This window comes from Rhodnius prolixus, unplaced genomic scaffold (genome assembly GCF_049639745.1).
Source record: "Rhodnius prolixus isolate KJV_2025 unplaced genomic scaffold, Rpr scaffold_1, whole genome shotgun sequence".
NCBI lineage: Eukaryota > Metazoa > Arthropoda > Insecta > Hemiptera > Reduviidae > Rhodnius > Rhodnius prolixus.
This window is the reverse complement of record NW_027411581.1, coordinates 7,685,470-7,710,666: the sequence shown is the minus strand read 5'-3', so window position 1 is coordinate 7,710,666 and position 25,197 is coordinate 7,685,470. Positions and strand designations below refer to the sequence as shown.

At 35.6% G+C, this 25,197-nt stretch overlaps 1 protein-coding gene across 8 annotated transcripts in view; it reads right to left on the bottom strand.

Moving 5' to 3' along the window:
- The window catches only part of LOC141453573 (RYamide receptor-like), a 135,580-nt gene that overhangs the window by 24,173 nt on the left and 86,210 nt on the right, over window positions 1-25,197 (bottom strand). For all 8 annotated transcript variants that reach the window (XR_012458087.1, XM_074126963.1, XM_074126973.1 and 5 more), the window contains 2 exons: window positions 2,955-3,103; window positions 851-972 (listed from right to left, as the gene is read on the bottom strand). Coding sequence is in view for 7 of the 8 variants with exons in the window: in XM_074126963.1 (XP_073983064.1) it covers window positions 851-972; window positions 2,955-3,103 (271 nt within the window). In the remaining variant the exon portion in view is untranslated. The remainder of the gene's footprint in view (window positions 1-850; window positions 973-2,954; window positions 3,104-25,197) is intronic.

Genomic DNA, 25,197 nt, shown 5'->3' with positions numbered 1-25,197 from the left:
AAGTAAATACAGTCTGTCCTTTTCATTTACTTAGCCTTTTACTAAGTTGTTCTTAGAATAAAATACGTATATCCCGAAGGCATTTAGGGTCAACTATCCCCACCGAAGGAAGTATTTCTTCAAGATGAAGAGAAAATTAGTCAAAAAACTTCTGTAGGAAAGTTTTCTCAGTGAAATTTTCCCAACTTGATGGCCTCGACATTTCCTAAAGTGTTGAAAACCAAAATCTACTGAGATCACTGACAGGACTTCCTTTCAAATTATTTCCTAAACCCTAAATTTTGTACTAAAACGATGGCTTCAATATTTATTAATAATTGTGATTCTTTAAAGCAATTCCCCAGAAGCACATATTCGAATCTAATTAAATCAATATTATACAGAGTTACAACTATTGTATAAAAGATATTTCAGGCGAGAGCGTCACTTCGCTGAAAAACAGAAAAATCTATTCAGGAAGTGGCATTTCCGGCCAAACTATTTTTACTAAACTTGGAGTGTTAAATACCCATTTAGGTGATCCGGTGATAGAGTTGTAGGTGAAGGAAGTAATAATTCAGAAAAGTTTAGAGGAACCCTTTACCTCTTCTTTCTCACCTACAGAGAAAATTTGGCCAACTTAAGAGCAATAAAATGACGATGCTATTATGACATAAAAATAATGATGAATCGCCAACTTCAATAGTAAATAAAATAGGTATCATTTTAATCGATAAGTATACATAAATCTTAAGAATTGGACAGTAATATTACGTAATTTGTCACTAGGAAAGCACCGGAAACATACGCCACATACTATATGTCCACACAGTAATATGGTTGATTTAGTACCATTTTAGTAATTACTTACTGTTCTTGATGTATGGATGTGGTATTACTCGGAGCGCGTATGCCATTGGTGCTGCCATGGAAGCGCTAGCGATCCATATGATCGATACCACTAGCCGGAACTGGAATCTCGATACTCGAGCCCTGGAAATTATTTCATTGTCAAATTATTACTTTCTATTAAAGGAGTCATGTTCCTGGCTTGACTGAACAGTTCCGAGTTGGCGCTGAGTTGAAGCTGTAGAGGTCTTTTTGAGGTATAGATTATCATAAGAAAGAATATTTCGAAATTCAGCATCTAAATTTGGAAAATGTTTTAAAAAAAATTGGGAATTTGGGGGCGTCAAAATTTAGGTATGGCCACTCACATGACTTTCAAATGAAACGTTTGGGGAAAAGTGAATCTAATAAAATTTTGTAATCTAAAATGTTGCGAAGGTAGTTTCGAAACCTGTCATAGACAAGTGAAAAGTCTTTTCTGAATAGTGTTTAAAAAAAAACATCTAAAAAACCCAAATGGTACTCAACGTGGAAGCCTACAAAAAAAAAAGTGTGTACTTTATAGAAAATCGATTTATAGTATCGAGAATGTTTCAAGCAATCGATAAATACATTCAGTCAATTGGTACTCCTGTTTAAGGAACTTTAATCGTACACAACGCTGCCGATTCAGGAGCTCAACAGTGTAGCTACAGTTACAGTAACTCCAGGAAATTGACCAACAACTCATTTAAGAGACATTGTTGCTCTTCTGTCTCTTTCCTTCCTGTAGACAGCCTTCCATTTCGATTTAACCTTATCATCCTGCCAACCACATTCCTTGAATCTGCTTCTCTTTTCGCGCAATAATTTCTTCTTCTTTTTCTGGATTTTTTTTTTTTTTTTGACGTGAATACGTCTTTAAATTTGCTATCATATGGAGGCAATCCAAAAAACCTAATGATAACAAAATCGGGGGATACAGTTTGGCATTATAGTTTCGAATCTATTGTCTACATCCAAAATTAAATTAGGCCACTGGATAGCTAAAGGATCAAAGAATTCATTACGATAAGCGAGGACTGTGACGCATCGCGCGCGGTGGAGGGGGAAGCGCCGCCATTTTGAGATAATTTTGCTGCGTATCGAGATTTGTAATGAGTATAACTTTTGACTCGGAGAAGCTACGATGTTCGTTTAAGTTTTAATCGTCAGCTGTCGTCACAATCTATTGATTGTATATAAAACATTAGTGTAAAATAGTGACAGTGAATAAAATAAAGGTGTTAGAATGAAAAAATATTATCAAAAATATATAATGTCGGCCTTTACGCGTCGAAAAGCCAAAACCAAATACAGAGATCGTATACGGTTGGAAGGGGCTTCTCAAGAACATTCGAATGGTAATAATAAAACACCATATGACCGAGTCAAGCTGTGCCGGGAACGTAAAAGAATGAATGCGGCCGAGCGGATCAACGACGGTGTCAGTACATCTTCAGCTGGGGCGGTTGAAATTATGGAAGTGGATGATGAAATCGCTTCTACATCGACAACGGACTGTATAGGCATAGATTGTGTTCGATCGTCGATTTGTTTCCTTGATTTCATCCTAAATACATAAATAAAAATATTTTATATTAAAAATATAACCCGTTACGTAAACGTATTCACTTACAACACACGGCCGTGTCCATGACACAGCCACACGTTAATTTTTTAAATAACAGATTTCCCTAATTCATATAATTTCTTACTTAATAATCTATTAAATCTGGGTTGTTGCAAAAAATTATAGTAATAAAGGAGGATTCGCCCGATGTTATAAAGAAAATTTGGGAATTTTATCTTTTATAGAAAAAGAGAAAAAAATTGTCAAAGTTGGGTGTTTTTCAACGTTACGCTTTTTCGTGCAGTTTTTGACGATCAACCCTTATACAACTGTCCTGCTGGATAGTTTTAATAAATTTTTAGCATACAATCATTGTATAAATAAAGTGAACAAATGTAGAGGCTAAAGTTATAATCACTTTAGTCAAAAAGTGAATCGACCATTACTTTTGGTCATTAAAGTCATTATATTCATATACGTACTAATACTTGGGCAAAGACATATTAACTAATAATAAAACATATAATAAACTTACGTCAGAGGATGGATGATGGCTCGATATCTATCGAGAGCGATTGCTGAGAGTGTCAACACGGACACCGATATACTGAGCACTTTGATAAACGGGCAGAACGGACACAGGAAGTGCGGCAACACCCACCTTTGTAGTAAAGCTGCCTGAAACTGACGAAACAGAGAACTTGATTAGTTAGCCGCCAAAAAACATTTTTTCTTACCACAATCAACAGATTCAGACTTCTGTCGACATTTTGTTCTAACTCGATCATGTTCATGTAACATTTTAATTTTCATGTACAAATTGTGTACGTCAATAAGTTTGATTGTAAAGTTTATTAGGGAATTATAAAAAAAAAGAATAAATAGAAACAATTATTTCCGAAACGTTGGCATGAATTAAGAGCATTTATTATTTTTTGTAGACAAGTTTTATAATAAATAAATAAATTAAAATGTATATAAATAAATTACTTTGGTCGAATTTAAACACACCCTAACTAAAAGTTAGAAATGAAGGAGAAATAACTTCCTTAAATTCATCATCTGGACAGGGTTTCCTCCTTCTAGCTGCCCAACAGATGTTGCCCAACGGGAAGAAAATTGCAGGAATTGACCGATCGAAAGGAAACAAGAGAAATAATTCGTTGGATATTTTGTTGCCGGAAGAATTAGTTAGCTTGATATTGCTTTAGTTCGTAACAGGATCTGCTTCTCCGAGCAGCATTTTTATTTCCTGTTTTAATTTATTTTCTCTCTCTCTCTCTCTCTCTCTCTCTAGTCTATCTTTAATTTAGCGTGTAATGAATGAGAAATTAATAAGGAGAAAGTAAACAGGAAGAGCGGAAAAAGGAAACTCCTCCAGTCAGGAAAGTTGAGGAAAACAACTACACTGAGTTTCCCTAAACTTGTACTGAATCGTTTTACATTTTTGTTTTTCATCTCAGGAAATATTCCAATTGTTTAGATTTTAAGTTTTCACTTGGGTGAAAATTCTTAAAATTAAAATTAAACTTTCTCTCTCTTTGTTAGGCCAGAGTTTTCTGCGTGGGTTTTTACGAAGAGAAAATGGGCACTTGGAAATAGCTGTACCAAAATTTTAACGTTGTAGGTCTAGCTGCGCTGGAACAATACAGCTGGAGGCAGTGTCTACTGAGAGGATTAGGTCAGCACAAGGCAGACAACTGAAGAAGAGTCCAATATTGTCCATGTTTATGAACAAAGCAGGATAATGGAGACCCGTTGTTCTAATAAATTCATAGTGGTTTTCTTGATAGGGGGGCCCATTTCACTTCTTAGTTCCGGCTCCCCTTGGCTCAGTTCCAGAGTTTTTGTGGCCAGAATTAGTGGTGAGCTTTTTAATTGTCCTGGGATGGAAAGTTAATTATCAGTGAGTTCCAGTCACTGAAAGGAGTGACTGGAAGCGAAGGAAGCGACACTACAGCTCGCGCAATCTGTGACCCAGCTGCTTCAAGCTAAAGCTTGAGATAAGCTGAAGAATAATGGGGGCAATTCGAGAAACAGTAGCTGACGAAGGAAAAAAATGGAAGTTATAAGAGAAACTTTTTAAGGGATAAGGTGCCCAATATCCTCTCACGGAAGAGCTGCTTCACGTCTAACTTCAGCTTGACAATGGAGCATGATTTTCTAGCAGGAGCACCTGAATAAAATTGGTGTTAATGGCAGTGTCCACAGCATTGGGTGAGCACAAGATAGACATCTGACGAATAGTCCAATATTGTCCATGATTATGAACAACGCAGGATAATTGGCGCACCAGATCTCCATTGTATTGGGCTGCAAGACAGGTTACATAATTGATTCTCTTACAAAAGATTGGGCAGGATTAGACAATAAAAACAAAAAAAGACTTCGAAACTGCTGGGACAACCGGATATCCTTTTTAAAAATTAGATGCAAAATTGATGGCACGGTGATTTGAAATTTAGCGTTGGCATTTATTGCCGAACCGCCAATATAAATGTGTATTCAAGTCCAAAAAAAGGATATGTACTATCTGATTCGATTTAAGTCATTCTTTTTTCGATTCTGAAAAAAAAACGCTCTATCGATTTTATTTAGACTAATTTGAGGTCAAAAATTACGTAAATTTAGAAAATAAGAAAAATTAAATTATTAGTAACAATAATTATGGAAAATGAAAAACTAGAGAAAATGGCTGTTACAGATACTTGTTGATTTACACAGTAGTGCGGTATAATGGCAAAAAAAAGAACTGTAAGTACTTAGTGGTTGACTTAGAGGATTTATGTTCTAGAATGGGACAGTCCATTGTTCCAAGGTTTTGCTGAGGATAATGTATGCTGCAGGAGGTACTTTGTTGAACGAACATTCTACTTAACCGCGCTTTCTTCTATCTCTCTCTCTCTCTATCTCTATCTCACTCTGCGCTTAAATGTCACCACCATGTTCTTACATTAAGAAGCATTTACTCGGAAATATGGGAAGGGCGCCTCTAAGACAGATTGTGGGGGAAGCTCTGTCGTCACATTTCCTAACTCTAAGTAAAGTCTGTGACTTAACTGTTTCTGTAAGTGATTCTTGAAATATCAACGTCGAACGTCTGAACAATGAATACGCTCTTTTTCTTAATATCTAGAAAACACCTGGTACGACAACTCACACGATTCTCTTAACGCTATCACGTAGTTCAGTTTTTTTTACAACTACGAAGTTTTACGGTTGAAGGAAATGTGACGACAGATCACTTTCACAGGGGGGGGGGCAGGTTTCAGACGCTGATCAATTCAGCAACTGTTGAATACAAAATAACAGAAAACTGAAAAATTATTTTCTATAAAGTCGACTTCCGGGAAAATGTTATTCTTGCTAGGCGTGTCGACATCTGACGTCTTCATTTATACTTAAAGTGCCAAACATACCGGATAATGCAAACGCTTATTCCATCCAATGAGACAGTCTTGAAAACTTGGATCAGTACAGTCAGAGTGTATAATGTGCTGCAGAACATTGGAGAATTTGAAGTATCGTCAAGTAAAATCATACTTCCGGTAAACTGACCATTTAGAAGAGATCCAATACACTTCCAGCTTCCGGACAGTGTTCTCTCGTGAGGTGTAAAATAAAAATAGCTCTTAGTAAGAGAAAATCTAATAACCAGTTTTTAGATTCGAACACAGGCTCTCTGCGTGTAAGAATACAGTACTCTAATCACACAGCTAATTCCCACCCTATTTCTTGCTTGTTGGATTGTTTCTTAGACGTTTTATAATCAAATATTTATGCAGGTGGTAGAAGCGTACAATACCTAAAATAGGCACTTTAGAGGGTGGCAAAAATTTTTCAAGAAAATCGTTAGAATCACACTTTTTCTTCAAAACATTATGCCTTTCCCAAATGTCGCCTAAATCAAATATTAAATTTGAATACCCCCTTGTGTAAAGGACCAGGTCGCCGGAAAATGTAAACGGCCATCTTGAGTGCTACGTAAGTACCAATGAGATTAATTCCAAACGGTGAGAAAAGTAACAACTGAGCGAACATTTTTTAGGTTATTTGAGTTGCCAGCGTTTATATTAAATTTTGTATTTATATTGTATAATAAATTAAAAAACTTTTGAAACGAAGTTTTTTTTTTTTTTTTGTTTTTTTTGTAATAAATACACCAGACAGGATGTTTTTAAAATTAAACATTCCTGCCAACCTACTTGTCCCAACGCTTTCTGGTGGCAACACAACAAACCTAAAGAACCACTGCTTCGTGAGAAAGCAACAGCTGACTGGTGTGAATTTCACAGCCTTCACAATATACAAACAAATTTACAACTATGTACTTATTAAAAAGTGTCGCAGCTATTGTACATCAATGAAATTCAAAGCCATTCTTTACAATAGATGACACGAATCAGGTCAGCCTACTTGAAATTGGACTGTAATTTACTAAAAATGTCGTGACTTATCTTCGAAGTTCAATCACAATATTCAATTAAAAAAGTACTAATAGATATTTTATTTTTGTGTAAATACTTTAAAATGATAATTGACTTTCTTTTTGATTAGAAAAAAAAAAAAAAATACTGGTATCCGTCTGTCTGTTAGCATAACTTTAAAAAGCGAGATATCGAAGAAACTACAGTTCCGATATTTATTTTAGGTCTCACCATCCGATCCGTTAAAATCTCGGATAAAGAATACGCCGAGCGGAAGTTCTGCTTTATTAGATCGATTTTATTTCTCTGAACAACGCCTTTTACGCTTTTTTTTTTAGGTTGGTGTATTGATTACTTTTATACGTATCTATATTTATTGGAAACATAGCAGGAGAATGTTTATAGGGTAACGGAAGGAAAACGGAAGTCAACGAGTCCATAATTTCTTATTTCATGTTGTTACGTTTACAGTAAACAATTGTCTTTTGATACAAATGTATGTGTGTTCGTATTTTGCTAATTTAGAATATTGTTAGTAAAATAACAGCGATGGCAGAACACTTTGTGCCGCGCCTTTTCTAATTCCTAAGGATTATCCCCTGTTTAAAGCGTTCCCCCTGAGTGGATATCATCTTTGACAATCATAATCCCATTTTTGTTTATTTGTTCAATTTTATCTTTCAAAAAAAGATAAAAAGATTATTTAATTTGTTGCGAGATTTATATTTTTAACAACATTCCTGTTCAGCTCAGCGAGTTAACCTCCGGCGTTCCAAGATCTCTTCCTGGCAGAAATGATTTATTTTATTTTTTTGTAAATACAAGGTCAGAACATAGTAATACTTTTATATAATGATGGACTTCTAATCAAGATTTACTCAAGTAGAAACAGCTATTCAATTGTTCATAAAATTAACTTCATTAGTGTCAATAATAAATACAAGAACACGCGAGGACACCTGTCATCATGCTAGATCCACATCCGGGAGGTGTAACCAGAGCCACTGCAACTCGGCTGCCAAACATACCTGATCATGCAAACGCATATCCCATCCTATAGGACAGTCTTGAAAGCGTGAATCAGCACAGTCAGGCCGATTAAGATTATAAAAAGTGCAGAAAATTAGAGAATTTGAAATATCGTCAAAGTAAAATCGTTCTTCCGGTCAAGAGAGAGATCCAAAACATGTATTTTTCGATTAAAATTCAATTTTCTGAAAATGCTGACATGATCGCAACTCAGTCTTTTTCAAGTAGTTAGAGAATGTGAAAAAGTAACGTCTTCTAAAGCAAGCAGTTTTGTCCTGGATGTTTAAAATCAGTTTTACCACCTTCTGCGCAATATTCAAATAACTTTTATTACATTTAAATGCAGAAATTGCTTTTACAAGTCTAAACAAAAAATGATTATATTTATCAAAATGTAATTCGAGAGACAACAGATTCAAGTGTCTACGAAACGTAACACGAAATAATTTGAAACCATTTTGAATAGAAGTAATTTACTTTACACATCTTATATTTATTTATTTGGGTAAATGTAATAAGCAATAAGCTGATAAATAGCTTAAGCTACATGAGAAACAGGACTCTTTAAGCTTATTCACACAACTCTGCTGTATAACGAATCCCCCAACCCATCTTGAGCTTACATAAAGCGTACAAAATTTATCCTATACATTTCTCTTCCTTGGTTCTGGTAAATTCTGGGAAAGACTTAGTTTAAATTTAATGTATTGTGTGGAAGACAGAAAAGGACTCTAAAAGGAACCATTAACTTCTAACATATTCCTTTAAATAGCTAGACAATACGTCGAAGGACAGTTCAATTTCCCAACCTTCCTATTGCCAAATATACAGGGTGATCCATTTAAAACGCACCCGGGTTTGTAGTCATTCTTATTACTTAATAAATCACAATACTTTTATTTTTAAATAAAATGTAGTCATACGCGGGATTTGAACTGGGAATCTTCCACTTACAAAGTCAAGTCCTTGATCACTAGGCCAACACCCTGGCAAGATATTCTTACCTTAGTCAAGAAGTCTTGCATACAGGGTGCATTAAAATAATGTGATGATTGCTATTATTTGATGATAAAACAAATTTATCCTGATCACCCACAACCATTACATTACACTACATGTTTTAAAATCAATTATTATGATTTTTGTTCTTTGCTTCACAAATAACATTTTTTGCAGTCAGAGGACCTCCCAAAACTTGTATTTCTGGTGGAAAATTAATATTGAAAACCGATCTCGAATAAAAGATAAAATTGTAACTTTGATCTTAAATATCACGACAAATATTAGGGATATCGAAACAAGGTCAACTTCATTTTTCACAATTTTTTGTGTTTAGTTTTCATAATCATTGTCAAAACCAGTGGTTCTAATGAAACCCTGATCAGGTTTTTGGCCGTAACTCCGCCAAAAATGAAGATACAGCATCCGGGGGGTGGACAATTTTAAAACTAGACCAAAAAAACATGTAGTTTACTTCGTGGGTTTTTTTTTGGAATTCCGCTTTCCTAAAAAGTTATTGGTGCGTTTTAAATGGATCACCCTGTATACCCTGCGATGTTGTTCCCTCAATACATGTATACATTGAGGGAACAACATCGCCAAGATCTTCTCTTAAGAGAGAGAAAAAACAATTTTTAAGGAATATCTTACCAGAAAACTGAGACAGACTTTGTAAAGAAGAAGAAGAAGAAGACGAAGCAAACAAGAAAAAGACAAATGAATAAAGGGACACGCGTACCTCTTAAATTATGGCAGATATTCAAAGAATTCTTGGACTTCCTTTGGCAACGATAAATTATTCCGTTTGAAAGTCTTATAGTTTTTATCCCCTACTTCTTCTCCTCTTTAAAAATGTTTCAGTTTGTTTCCACACCACTGCTCCTGACTCAGGAGTCCTGAGCGGTATAAAGGTTTCTCTTGTGAAAGCCATATTTACATACGTATATTGCGGAAAAAGATTTGCATATTCTATTTTTCTACAACATCTCTGCCATACTTCGCGGAATTAGGAAATGGTAACTGATGAATGCTTTCAAAGCCTGATCTGGTCTTGCAGTTTCTGCCCTAAGAGTAAATGGAATTTTAAGCTGTAACGCATCTAAAAGTAAAAAGTAATTGCCTATTTTTTCAGTCGAGGCTTAACGTCCAACTACCAATTAGGTGTCGTGGACGGAGGCGACTAGCAAACATACTTTACTATAAATTCTTTTTATTAATCATTAAATAAAATCCAAGGCCTAAGACCGGGAATCGAACCCAGTACGACAATACATATTAGCTTCGCAGGTCTCGCCTCTAACCGCTCGGCTACCGTGGCGCCCATTAAAGCATCTATTAGTGATATAAAATTTTCAGAAGGGGGAAATTCCAAATAAAAGTGTTAGATCAAAATGTGTTGCAATGAATATAAATATGGGTTTCCGGTTTTGGGAATTTGCCCTCAAAGTTAAGGTATAGCCGCATAGTCAAACTGCATAGAACTTCGAGCTTCATGCAAGTTTAAACTAAGAGTGATCAAGAACAAACAAAATTGCCAATCCCATCTTTTATAAGTTTAAATTTTCACAAATACGATTTAATACCAAATATTGGCAATTTTAGTTTGTTAATTATATTCATTTCTCATTTGTAATGTAAGTAGTAAAGCAAATAATTGCCTATTTTTTCAGGCGGGCTTTACGTCCAATTACCAAATTAGGTGTCGTGGACGGAGGCGACTAGCAAACATACTTTACTGCAAATTTCTTTTATTAACCATTAAATAAAATGCAAGGCCTAAGACCGGGAATCGAACCCAGTAGCACAATACATATTAGCTTCGCAACTCTCATTTCTCATTTGGCGACCTTTCTTTGTTCACGAACTGCAACTAAAAGTTTACTTCCGGGTTGCTAAGCCGAATTTCAAGTATACAATATTAAAATATTTGAGATTTAAGCATAAAAAGATGAGAAATTAATAAACTCATGAAAGGAAGTGAATGTTTGCAATGGGATGACGTTAAAGACACAGGAAGTAAAGAGACACGGACAGAACAAAACTAGGAAATTTTCATCAAATTAATTAAAACAGTTTCAGATTAAATACGTAGTTAAGCTGCGACTGCGTTAATCGTAAAACGTGCGTGGCAACGTTATAAGACGTTGCGGTTTTGGTATCTCATCTAAAGGACAATAGTTGGCACCGTTCATACACACCTAGGGAAACTAGACGGTTTTAATCTTGTTTTTGAACAAAAGCAAGCGCGAGAAACTTACAAGTTACTAGATCTTACTTGATCCAAAGTTTTAGCCACTGTTCGAAGTTGTAATGCTTATTAAACTACCACTAAAATTAACAATACAAGGTCTTTACTCTTGCGAACAATGAGAAAATATTTGGAAAGAATGCTAAAAATCACTAATTACGATGAAGGGGATGAATAAATCTCTTAAAAAAGAATTTCTTTATAAATAGCTCATTACATCAAAACATATGCATGGGGTTAATTCCTTTTCCCATAGGATGTACAGCATCAAGACCCCCTAAAAGGCAAATCTGCATGAAATTTCAAATCGAATCACACCTCATTCATGAAAATCGGTACACGCGTTTTGGCGCTACGCAGTTTACAAAAAAAGGTAACAAACATCAACAATTTCTGAAAATATCGTTTTTGGCCATTTTCCGCGCAGGTTTTTTCGAAATCTATTTGATCTGTGTAATCGATTAATTTTTTGAGTACTCATGAGATTTAAAATAAATGAATAAATTGGTCTGTATAAGTCTTAATAAATGGGTAAACTCCAAAAACAGGAAATCGTTGAAGTTAAAATTTGATATTTCAAATCGATAGCTCGTTAATAAGCTTCAGGTCAAAGTTAGCCAACCGGAAACGTAGTAGAACAGAGGTAGAGCAGCGGTTTTTGAAGGAACATCAGAAACGGTGGAGATCCCCGAGCTGACTGCCGTCAGGCTAAAGAAAACTCTTAGCCTATCGAAAATGGCGATGGTTGGCTTTAGCAGGTCCCGGATCCGCCAGTTGGTTCAGATGTTTGTTGAGTGGACATGCGAATTTAGCGTACCATCTTTTCAAAGGCGGCCTTACCCAGTCGCCAATTGGCGCCACCGGCTGTGGTGAGTCCAATGAGACTGTGCCCCGCTTATTCTAAAACTAGGATTCCTCGTCTTCGGAAGGTTAAATGTTTTCCTACCGGTGATTATGGCATCTGGTAATCTTAACGAACTCTCAAGATTTTTTCAGTCGCCATGCTCCCTAGTCTCCTGTCACTACTTTATTAGTTTATTGTACTGTTATCCGGAAAATGTTTAGCCAGAATTATTGGTCTTGAAGCCCTGTTTTCTTATGAGATGATGGGTGGGCGTGGAACAAAGGGCATTTTGGATTGCCTACGTTTCTTCCCCCTTTTTGGTGGAACCGCCCTTTTAACACATTCTAGCCAATCGGAAAACCCAGTTTACAGAATCGATTTTTCCGTTTTTTTTTTGGCAATTATTTATCTCGATAAATTTAATTAGCTTTCGATTTTGTTTTATTTTATTTATTTATTTAAAACGCGTCAACATCTGTACCAGACAATGCTCTAATAGTTCCGGTGAGCAGTTGGAAGCTTCTAGTAAGAGAAGGGCTAAGCAGCTGAATTCGGAAGCCGGGATCTGCACGCCAAAACCCAGAATACATTAACCAATCATTTACATTTACTCATAATTAATAAATACGCTCATTCCAAGCACATATTAAATTTGCAAGAATTATTTGAAACCATATTCCCACAAAAAATGCTTCTTAAAGCAATTCTGGGGGGGAGAGGTGTTTAGAGGCACTCTAAAACTCTAAAGTGTCATTTACGTATAAATTCGCGGTCCTATCCTTAATACGAATTAAAATATTTAAATAAAATTCCAAACTTGAAAAACATCGACTGAGCGGAAGTGCCTAACGGAAGTGAAATTCTGGCAAGCGAGGAAGTCATCTTGAATCATTTCCTTGCGTAATACTAATTTTCCCATCTTGCTGGGTCCCCAAGCCTGACAATGGAGTGTACAGTGTTGAAAGTTGCATACTAATATGCGCACCCCCTTACCAAGTGTTTGAGCAAGTTTTGGATACGTGGTGCTCATGCCTTACGTGACTTAGACGACTAAATATGTGCCTAGCCAAACAGCGTTGAAACTCCTTACGTCATTTCACCAGCTATTTTCTTAGTCTTTAATATGTAGTAGCTGCCGTCCAAAAGAATCAATTTCCTTTCCTGAAAATAAATGTAAAAACAAAAAAAAAGAAAAGCTATTAACGTGTGACATTTCTCCAAACCTCAATACAATGAGGGGTGGGGGAATTGTATATTTTCAATTATTTACACTACGTCAAACATGAATGTATTGATTGGATAGCCAGTGGTGACTGTATATTAACAAGGAAACTGACAGATGTTCCTGTTTTTGTCAACGAAGAAAAAACTATGTTGTTTGATTAAAAAATATAATAAAGAAAGACCACGCTCACAACAGCTACATGAATTTCTTATACTTCCTTAATAAAAGAGCGATAGGAAAAAACAAATTATACCACCTGAACTAATTATCATAACGGCAGACGCAAAATAAAGGCCATGAGCTGTTATCATCCCAAGGGCGATAACCCTCAGTGGCCGTTACCCACATAACTTTCATCGGTAATATCCCTACAAGAGGAGACGAAGTTATAACTCATAATCCACTGGTTCGCTATTTTTAGATCGACTATGAAAATTAATAGCAATCGATAAAAGATGTGCATGATGTTTCTATCGATATTTTTTTTTTTATTGAGGGACACAGGTTTTATGACGGATGGGTTTGAATAATTACTTTTTGGTAAACAGACGTGATGCTCTTCATCTTTTGGCTGTAGAAAGAACATAAAATTTTATGATTTCTTGATAATACATAAATGTACTACTTTCTTGACAAAGAGGAAGTAGAAGAAGAGTCTGTTGGGAACACTGATCCAACTTCCCCTTATTACAAATTCAACAGGTTCTAAATTATTTTTAAAAAAATATTTCAATATTTTCCCAAGAGGAAATAGTGATGCTTATCACTCGCTTATCCTCAAAACCCCCGCTAAGGGTATGCTCAACTTATCTGCCAGAATCGGACTATTGTAGCTATACTGGATATCTAAACACGAGCCGATTATTGGGCCAATAAAAAAGCACTGTTGCGGTCAACCTTCAACTGCTAAGGATCCGAAGGAGCCCAATGAGATCTACTAGCTGAGCCTAGTTGCCCTATAATCAGGCCCACATTGGTACAGTCTCCCAAAGAAAATGGACGTGACAAATTTCAGAATCAAGACCCTCGCCTAATTACTTGCGTAGGCCACCTTTTGAACGATAGACATTAAAACACTATGAAACTACTACAAAGCTGAAACGATAAGAGAGGAATAGAGGGCGTCAAAAGGAATCAGAGGACTGCTTGGAAACAATGAGGAAAGTTTATAACTTAAGTTGTGAAACCCATCTGGGATTATGGAACAGAACTTTAGACATGCATCTTATTTTTTAGTCCGAAATCCTGTGTACAATGTGATGTTGGCTGAAGATGAGGTTGATATTGATGAGTAACTACCTCAGAAAGTAGACTTAAGAAGCTATTAATCTATAGGCACGAACAGGTGATTAGATTTGTTTAGGAAGGCTGAAGGGCTAAATAGAATAAAAGATAATATCACATACTACGAGTTTAGTGGCTAGCGTTAACACAAACTTAGGAACGAGCGTTAATTACGGAAACTAACTAGGGTTAACTATTTCTAAAAGAATTGGGCTAAACTGAAATACAAGTAGAGTAAAGTCTGAAGAGAGTGAAAGAATGAATCCTCAGTGAGTGAATGCTATGCCTGAATGCGATTTGGTGTCCGCGAGCGATGGCGTCCTTAAATACTCAGATGCTTGGGTATCTACCATTATTTTGAACCTTACGTGGACTTTAACCTTCCTAAAAGAATTGGCTAGACTGAATGACGAGTAGAGAGTGTAAGAATGAATCCGCAGTAAGTGAATGCAATGCAATTCTTTAAGTTATTCTGCAAGTGTCCCGGATCTGGCGTCCTCTTATCCTCCGATGTTTGGGCATCTACCATTGTTCTGAACCATAACCTGAAGCTTTAACCCTTTACAACCTTTCACAGCTACCTTTTTCCCAACTTTTGAACTTATTCTGGCTCCAAAACAACTATTAGCACTCTATGATTGGACTCCAAACTCATTATCCCCAACAACTTTAGTATCCTATCCGAAACGCCGTTGGCTCCATATCTACAAGAAAACCATTCTAAACTTTTTCCTCCCTTAGCCCAATATCATTTTTTTTTAACCCCGTCGTCTCAAGCGACAGCGGCCTTGTGATCTAATTCCAGCTACTGACAGAGCTTGACTAGGATTCATACTTACAAACTAGGATTGAATCCACTGGATAGTTTCTGTACGCCGTTGGTAATTTTTATCCCTATTTTTTTTTTTTTAATCAAACTATGTTTCTTTATTTCATGTATTTCATTTATATTTACTTGTGCGCATTACAGTAAGGTGATCATAAGGTTATAGTCGACTGGTGGAGTAAATCCGAAGACAGAAGTAGCACATTAGGACTGACTGTCCCATAGGAGACTCATACAGAAGACGGATCATTTCCAGCGATGTCAGCAACTCCACCACAGCTGGTCTAAGAATGCTGCGCGAGGGTGGAAGCCAGTAGTCGCTTCCTACTTCTTGATTTAGCGGAAGAATGAAGAGGAGAAGAAAGATAAATACTTCTTTTTTTTTCTTTTCTTACTTTGGTAAGTTTCTGGCCACTACATTAGAAGTGTAATCAAATGTAGCGGGAGAAAGTCAAAGTAGTGTTCGTCTTAATATTTTTCTTAGTAAGACTTTAATATCCAATTGGAGAAAGTGCCCTGATTCAAAATTTTCTCTCCAAAAATTAAAAGAAATAATCCAAATAAAAGAAAACAATTTAAAGTAAAAAATAAAACCAAAAAATTAATGGAAAGATATAATAAAACTTTATTGCAACCAATTACTATCTGCTGTAAAGATAAAACTGTTCCCAAAAATAAAACACAAATTCTATATTAATTTTGTTTTATTTTTAAGAATAATTTTATATAATATTTGCTATGCAATCCAAATTAAACCATAAACTACATTTACATGAAATTCTCTTTTGTTGTTAGGAATTATTTCAGTAAATATAATTGTAAATTTTGAAGTTTATAAGCTCAACATTATTTAGCTCTTAAATTAAATATAAATGGTAGGAGTCGCTAGATTTCCAACACATAGAACCTGATATTGTGGTGAGTATATAGATACACAAACAACTCAACCTGATAGTGCCACCTGATAATGACCACCTGATAAGGAGGTTGGCAGTTTTCCAAATATCACATCATCAAAATTAATTGACTCGTTTTTTTGTTTTTAAAACAGTATTTCTAAGAAGGTTATCTAGAAGTATCCTGGAAGATAGGTGCCGTACTACAGGACTGGAATGTGCTTCAAGGAGATTAGGGGTGAAATTTTGGTAAAAAGTGGGTTTCAAAAACCTTTTCGCCCCATTCCCCCAAAAAAGAAGGAATTTTAAAGTTAGGCTGAGTTCGAATGAAGATTCCCCCCCAAAAAAAGAGCGTTCAGCCACTTGGTGCAACAGGCAAGATTCACGCGGGCCACAACATATTTACAAATTTTTCCTAGTTTTCTTACAGCTGGATTCAGAGAGTGAGAACAGACAATCTTCATTAAGCTAGATAGAGGTTTATCAGTCAATCTTGATCTGTATGCCGTTTTATTTAATTTCAGGAACAGAAATAGTTGCCATCATAAGTACTTACTCCAAAAATAACACAAAATTTTTACAGCAAACATTTTTTGATATTTTTCACCTAAATAAGAATATATTTTGGGAATACCGTCTTTTAAAACCAAATCATTCTGGAATTCCACTAAGAGTGGCAGCAGACAAATATGGCTTCCAAACATCGCTGGAACTAAGTCAGCGCGTACGTTCAAGCCCACAGGCCCCCTCAGGAAAGACCCTGGGCCACGTGTATACTCGTCTTCAGTAGTTAACGGAAACTGGGAATTGTGTGTACCGATATTTTCCCTCGATCTCCCCCCCCTAAGCGCTATTTCCTTCATAAAACCTTTTTTCTATTTTCATTTTATTTCAGAACATCGTGGGCCACAAGAGATTACCTCGAGGACCGCCAGTTTGACAACCCTGATCTAAGTCTTGCCCAAAAATCAGTAAGTGAATTGCGAATGTATTGATTGCCATCATTTTGGAACAAGTAACACGAGGCAAAAGTAAAGAAATCGCCTACTTTTTTTCAAAAAGTCTTTTTCTTACGTCTAAGTACCAATTAGTTGTCGTAACCCGGGGGATGGAGCGGAAGCACATACTTAACCATTAACATTTCTTCTAACAAACAAAATGTAGCAGTACTCGAACTGGGGACCTCCCACTGACAAATCCACGCTTCTTAATCTCTACACCTACTTCCGCCGGCGCTCAACTTAAGAAAAGCCAAGGTTTTCATTCTATTGATTCACTGATTGGAGAGAGCGAGAGAGAAAGACAGAGATAGTATAAAAGTGAAACAGAAATTGAAACAGCTTGAAAAGCACTTCCGCTTAAATGGGCTTGTTTCATTATTAGCACATCCTGTTGCTTGCTCTTACATCCGTTTCCAATCACGTTCAGAGTTTTTGGAAAATACTAAGTTTATTGGAAATGTAGAAAATGTATTTGTAAGGATTTTAGAATATAAGGATTTACTTCACTTTAGACAACAAAATATTTTTGGTTTTAGCTTTGCGGTAATGTATGCTATGAACTTAGTTCGTGATTGACGGCATCATAAACATGTCTAGCGAATCACAGTGTTATAAAATCATTAGAGTAAACAGTTACAATGAAAATGGTAATAACTGGACTCAGTGAGAGGAAGCAATACGGGTTTTCCTTTCAGTTTTTCCCCAATTCAAAAAAATAATACATCTATTTTTTTTCCCCCGATGCCGTTATCGTTATTAAAATAAACCTTAAACGTGCGAGCAATAAAGGGAAACGAGCCTGCCGTTGAAAGTAACGTGTTATTGATAAGTAATTTCACCTTGAACATTTACTGAGGTAATAACATTTTCCTGATAATGTTCGTAAAATAGTGGGCAGTCTTGCGTTGATAATGTAAATATCGACGTTTCAATAATATTATTATTATATTTTTTTTTCCGGAGTTAGTCCCTTTGGAATTTTTCAGGAATATTACAGCCCTTACAGCCTTCCTAATCAAATCACTGATATTTCAGCTTAGTCCTATAAATTAATCGCTACTTAAATCTCATTTTCTGAGCTGCTCTCATGTGTAGATTATGTGCCGTACATTTCAGATTTCCTTCTGCTCTCCTTCCACAATACTTCTATACCAACGACTAACCAAGAACGATATCTCGGACTACATCTTGACAAACGACTGACGTGGAACCCACACACGAGACAAACGAATTGACCTCAATCTCCGATATAAAATGTTGAAAAGGCTACTCGACAAACGATCAAAACTGACCCTGACGAACAAACGATCTTTATATACCGCTCTACTTGCCCCAATATGGACGTACGGAATACAACTCTACGGAAGTACCAAAAAATCGAACATCAACCGACTTCAGACCTTACAATAAAAAATCCTGAGAACAATAGTTAACGCTCCTTTCTACGTCTCCAATCATACAATACACACTGATCCCAATATTCCTCTCGTTTCTGAAATAGCACAATCTCGCTACACAAAACTCCACTCAAATCTACACAGTCATTACAACCCTCTTATCCACAACATGTCTACCACAACACTTCCTTCTAATCCTCATCGCAGACTAAAGCGGCGGTGGCCACGCGACCATCTCAACACAACGCCGACCTCCTAGGATGGTTGCTGTGTAAGCTTGCCAATCAGGCGAACTAACGGTTTCCATCACTGGATGGTCGTCGTTCACTCCACTCACGCCTCTTGGCGCACATGCATATGCGCGCGCGTGTATGTAAGTGCATATATGTGCGTGCACGTGTATTTGCGCCATTTCCTTACTCTCATCTCTTTTGCTTGTTATATCTATTATAGTTGCAAAATAAATAAACAAATTAAAAAAAAAAAAAAAAGAAACATTTCAGATGAGCAGAAGCTATCAACGATGAGGTTAGTATTCCGGAGGAGGTGTCATATGCTGGGCCATGGTCCACAGAAGACAACTGGGATTGTACCATATGCAATTTGAAAGCTAAAGAGGATATTCTCCACTTTCTGGCTGTGTGCCCAATTCTTGCCGAGTATAGAGTGAGGTATTTTGGGAAGGTTCTACTGTCCAAAGAAGACCTACGTAATAGAATACTTAAACGGGAAGGATTTGCGATAGACTTTGTGGCTATGTGAGGGCTGCATCCACATACAGAGATTTTCTTGTTGCCCAGTACAATGGATAAATATGTATGTATATAATGTAAATATGTTATTATTATTAATATTGCTTTATTATTATTCTCTCTAGGTTTCATTTTATGTTTGAGTTATGTTATAAGTTAATTTAAGTTGCTTTTTCAATTTTATTTTTATTTTATATATATTCTTTAAGTTAATGACTAACTAGGCAGACGGACGTATGTCCATTGTCGTTTTTTTTTTATTTTAGTAAGGATTATATAATTTTCTATTCAAATGGACACTTATTATTATTATTATTATAATTATTAAATCTCATTTTCTTGGATGTACTCGTCAACATCGACCTCATCTACAGCCAACAATGGAAAAGCAATAAATTTACACTGTTCAAAGAAAAGGTAAAAAGGAAATGAAAATATTTTGACACCAGCTGATAAAATTAAATCTTTTGCAGAAAATTGGAGAAACGTGGAAAATAAATCTGAAAAACAAATTATGTGAAAATGTTTCTTAAAGTTGGCAAAAGAAAAATCTAGTAATAAAAATTTTCATCAGCATTTAATTCAGTTAAAAGGATGGGGAGGAAATTAACCATTATTTTCCATACTTATCAGTTAATTTCTGTACGACTGATTTCGGAACCCATTTGTAGAGTTAACGTCAGACAGATGTGCGGGTTAAGTCTTACTGAAGCCACAAGAATTAATTTTGGATACCAATTAGGAAAGGAAACCTGGATACACGGCTTATAAATAGATTTTCTCATCGTAAGCTGTTTCCACCTGGATTTTCGGCCCTTGTAAATAATAAAGGGACCAGTAAGAGATAAATTGAAGTTCTCTTGAAAACGGAACTTATTCCGTTTATTATTCATACTCTTAAGTATGATACTCAAAAACACGACCTGATATCAAAAGAAATGTAAGTAAAGTAAAGTAATGTCTATTATTTCAGGCGGGGTTTAACGTCCAACTACCAAATTAGGTGTCGTGGCGAATACCAAACATACTTTAATGTAAATTTCTCATATTAACCATTAAAGGTATAGACTGGGAATATAGCCTAGTACCGCAATACATCTTAGCTTTGCTGGTCTAGCCTCTAACCGCTCGGCTACCGTGGCGACTAGCAAACATACTTTAATATAAATTTCTTATATTAACCATTAAAGGTATAGACTGGGAATATAGCCTAGTACCGCAATACATCTTAGCTTTGCGGGTCTAGCCTCTACAGCTCGGCTAACGTAGCGACTAGCAAACTTACTGTACTATAAATTTCTCATATCAACTATTAAAGGTATAGCCTGGGAATATAGCCTAGTACCGCAATACATCTTAGCTTTGCGGGTCCAGCCTCTAACTGCTCGGCTATCGTGGCGCCCTCAAAAGAAATGTAAAGACACCATCAGGCGCATATTTTACATTTAGTTAACATTTTAGAACCAGAAACTTTTTATTATAAAAACAAAAAAACAAAAAAATGGAGGAAAACAAATCCCTTTTAAATAAATTTTACAATTTTATCTAATACCTGCCATTCTTCACACAGAAAGCGTACAAAGCAAAAAGAATACTAGAATGGATAAGCGTAGATTCCTACGCGAAGATTCTGGTTTCGAATTCAGCTACCGGACTCTAAGATTTTTTTTCTACGTAGGTGCATCAATTCGGTGAATTATAGTTAGGCAAACATCTTCTTCTTCTTTTTTTAAATAAATATTTATTAGATTATATTAGAATGCATTTAATTTTGGGAAACTAAAAATAGTATAAATTTCTGGAGCGCATAAAATTAAATTAAAGATAAATATTATTAAAAATTTATCATTTAAAGGAAAATGCTTTGTTAAAGAAAAATTCAATTTAACTTAGCCAAAGGGAAGGAAATAAAATATTAAATTTATCGCTTTCTTTATATCAACAGGTCCGTAGTCAGCGCTGTACTTTAAAATGTTTTTATAAATATAAATTTCCAGCTTGCAAACATTTCTGTTTGCTTAGCATTATAAGAAAAAGGGTTAAATATTATAAATTCATTTCAATATTAACAATATTACAAACTAACTACTTCAAAATTATCAATAAATAATTCGTTATAAATTTAGAGATAAAAAGTTTGTACTTAATAAAACTTTGTACAATATTTACATACGCACATATATGCATGTACATACATTTACATTTATGTTTGTTGAGTTTATAGCTTCAAAATTTATAAATGCAAAATTATTTACAAAAGGTTTTGTTAAAATAAATTTTCCTGTTAACAATATTTTCAATATAACAAAAGTGATTTCTGCACGTGTTGGTCTTTTATGAAAATTGTAGCGATAATGTTAGAATTTAATTTTTTAGTACGCGATAATGTTTTGTTGGTGAGGGAACTTTTTAATTTGTGTTTTTATAATATATATATATATATATATATATATATATATATATAGAGAGAGAGAGAGAGAGAGAGAGAGAGTGAGAGAACATTATTTCTCATGGAGTGTTTTTTATTAAGGCGCCATTGTGTAGCCGAGCGGTTAGAGGTTAGACCCGCAAAGCTAAGATGTATTGCGGTACTAGGCTATATCCCCAATCTATACCTTTAATGGTTAATATGAGAAATTTACAGTAAAGTATGTTTGCTAGTCGCTACGGTAGCCGAGTGGTTAGAGGCTAGACCCGCAAAGCTAAGATGTATTGCGGTTCTAGGCTATATTCCCAGTCTATACCTTTAATGGTTAATATGAGAAATTTACAAGTAAAGTATGTTTGCTAGGCGTCACGGTAGCCGAGCGCTTAGAGGCTAGACCCGCAAAGCTAAGATGTATTGCGGTACTAGGCTATATCCCCAATCTATACCTTTAATGGTTAATATGAGAAATTTACAGTAAAGTATGTTTGCTAGTCGCTACGGTAGCCGAGTGGTTAGAGGCTAGACCCGCAAAGCTAAGATGTATTGCGGTTCTAGGCTATATTCCCAGTCTATACCTTTAATGGTTAATATGAGAAATTTACAAGTAAAGTATGTTTGCTAGGCGCCACGGTAGCCGAGCGCTTAGAGGCTAGACCCGCAAAGCTAAGATGTATTGCGGTTCTAGGCTATATTCCCAGTCTATACCTTTAATGGTTAATATGAGAAATTTATAGTAAATTATGTTTGGTAGTCGCCTCCGTCCACGACACCTAATTTGGTAGTTGGGTGTAAAGGGCGCCTGAAAAAATAGGCATTACTTTACTTTTTCTTTTTTATGTTTTTCTTTCTCATATTGCTCGTATGTTTTTAGAATATATTCAAGCTTAAGCACCATGATAGGAAAAAAAGAAGAAGAAGCGGATTTTACAAAAATCTGTTTGTACGAGTGTTTACAAAGTGTTCTCAGTAAGATGAAACAATAAAATTCGATTGGGCAGTAACAATGTCTTGTGAATATAAAACCGGTTAAAGAATTTAAATTCTAATGAAACCAGTTCTTTTTTTAGAAATTCCAGAGAAGTATCATTTAAATTCTTCCACTAAAACTTGTTAATTGTCTTGGCTAGTAAAAACCAGCTCCTTTACCTGGAGAATCGAGTAACATAATACCTTGTTCGAAGTACCAAGCAAAAGACCTTTATCTAATTGCTAAACAGCAGGAACAAAAAAACGATCCTGTTGTAGATGACCCACATTATGGTGAGATCATTAGTGGTAGAGGTTCTTTGTTCTGTCCACCAGAGTGGCGGTGGGGGGGGGGGCCGCTCGTTCGAGTGTATCATCAGGTTTTGGTCATTCGTTCATTTAATGGGATTTCTTTCCAATGTGGCTTTTCGGTGGCCATCATTAAATTCGATTTAACTTTCATTGTTTAAAGTTCATCAGTATTGTATTTGTGGTACCCGGAACAGGAAGAAAATGTTTTTAACCTTAAAATCCTGCATGTGTACACTCACATGACATTCTCTTAGCACAGTCCAAAAAATTAAAATTTCTTCAATCCTAGAATTTATACTAAAAAGTAGTTGACTTCAATCTTATATTTCTTCACTTAAAAAATACCATTTTTTAAATTTTTTTTTGATCAATGAACCTTGAGGTTAATATGCTCTGGCAGTAATTAGGATGTTAACGATCCCATGCAAGACTATCTTATCTAAGACAAGCATTCACACCAATAAACCACTTGCATTACAAATAATTACATTCACACTATACTCTTGTAATCATTAAAAATTAATGACTGGACTATTGGTTCGGATGGTGTATCTAACTTACCATTTTTCGACAAAATCACTAAAAATCTGTTCTACCAAAAAAAAAACCTATTCAGGTGAATGGCACATCCGGTTTGCCAACTTGAAGTGCTTTTACTAAGTTTGGAAAATCGTCGGCAACTAAAAAAAAATCGAACTTAAACTTCCTTCGATTTTCGTCTTCAGACAGACAGACCTAACACACTCACAGACAAACTTTTTTTGTTTTGTTTTTGGAATCAGTGGATTAAAACGGATACATCCGGCAGAAACAGGATATAGAAAATTTGGCGCTACCGTAATATACAGTAAGAGGAAGTAAACAATGAGCGCGAATGACCATCAATTTAATTCTAATCGTCTGTTACTAAATCGATTTTTGGCCCACATTGCGTAAAGTAGGCTGTGCAGTAACGATTTCCCCCCCCCCGTTTCTCAGCATTATTTTGGGTATTTATAATCGTGACTTGAATCACCTATCTTGAGTTTTGACAAGACATTTACAGGTACTGGTAAAAACGTTGTTCAATAAAAAGAAGCTTGTCTAATAGCGTAGATGGATAGGGGCTAGTACTTGGCCATTTAACAAGCAAACTGCTTGGGATTCTCCGGACTTCAAGGCACCTACCCTTCAGTAAGGCCTGACTTCCCTATCCGGCTCTTCACTCAGCTAATATGCCAGCGTAATCTTGAGTCAGCTGTCTTGACCGATGTTTGAACAGACGTCAGGCCATCTCCCGCGCTTTTCCTTTCTACCTACACTTTTATTTGTTAATTTACCCGGGAAAATTATTTTCTACACAATTTCCAGCAACTATTCATGTCCCTTCATATAAATTTACCGTTACGTCACCAATCTATAATTCCAAGTATTATTTAAAGCATTATTAGAATTCTAAATTTAAAGAAAAACAGTTAACCCGACGGAGCTATTCTACTGAATAGAGTTGCTACGGTATTTTGAGTTCCTGGCTAAGAACTCGAAACCTTAAATTTATAAAATCTCAAATAAATGAAAGAGACTTGTTCCTTTGGCTAGCTTCAACTTAAACGGCAGCCCAAGTCATTAAATTCTTAGCTGCCATTAAGTTATTTAAATTAATTAACACAAAAAAAAAAAAACGAAATTCGATATTATGATTGAAAACAGAGTCATTGATTTGTTAAAAGCCGGTGAAAGAATCGGTTAAGCTTTAAGAAAATCCCAGAAAGAAAAGCTATTTTTCCCGATTACCAGAGGAAAACCAGACAATATGGCATTAAAGCTCTATACAAAGGATTACAAGAGAATTACTTTATCAGCATTAGTCTCAAATCTTCCACCAGTAACCTTCATAAACTTTTTGATTCATTGCATCCATTCTAGACTTTTCAAAGCTACGTTTTTTTTTCCTTAACTCTAAGAAATCATATGAAAAGTTACGTCATACGTGCTTTTTCCACAGGAATTCACGTTTTGTGATTCCCTTCCTTAATAATTGTCACATCATTTCCAACTTTTAGCGTAAAAAGAAAACAAAATATCCTAACACTGGAAAAGCTTATCAGATTTTCCTAACTAAACAAGATGTCCGTATTGTGTACAAAGTTTGTTCTTATCTATTT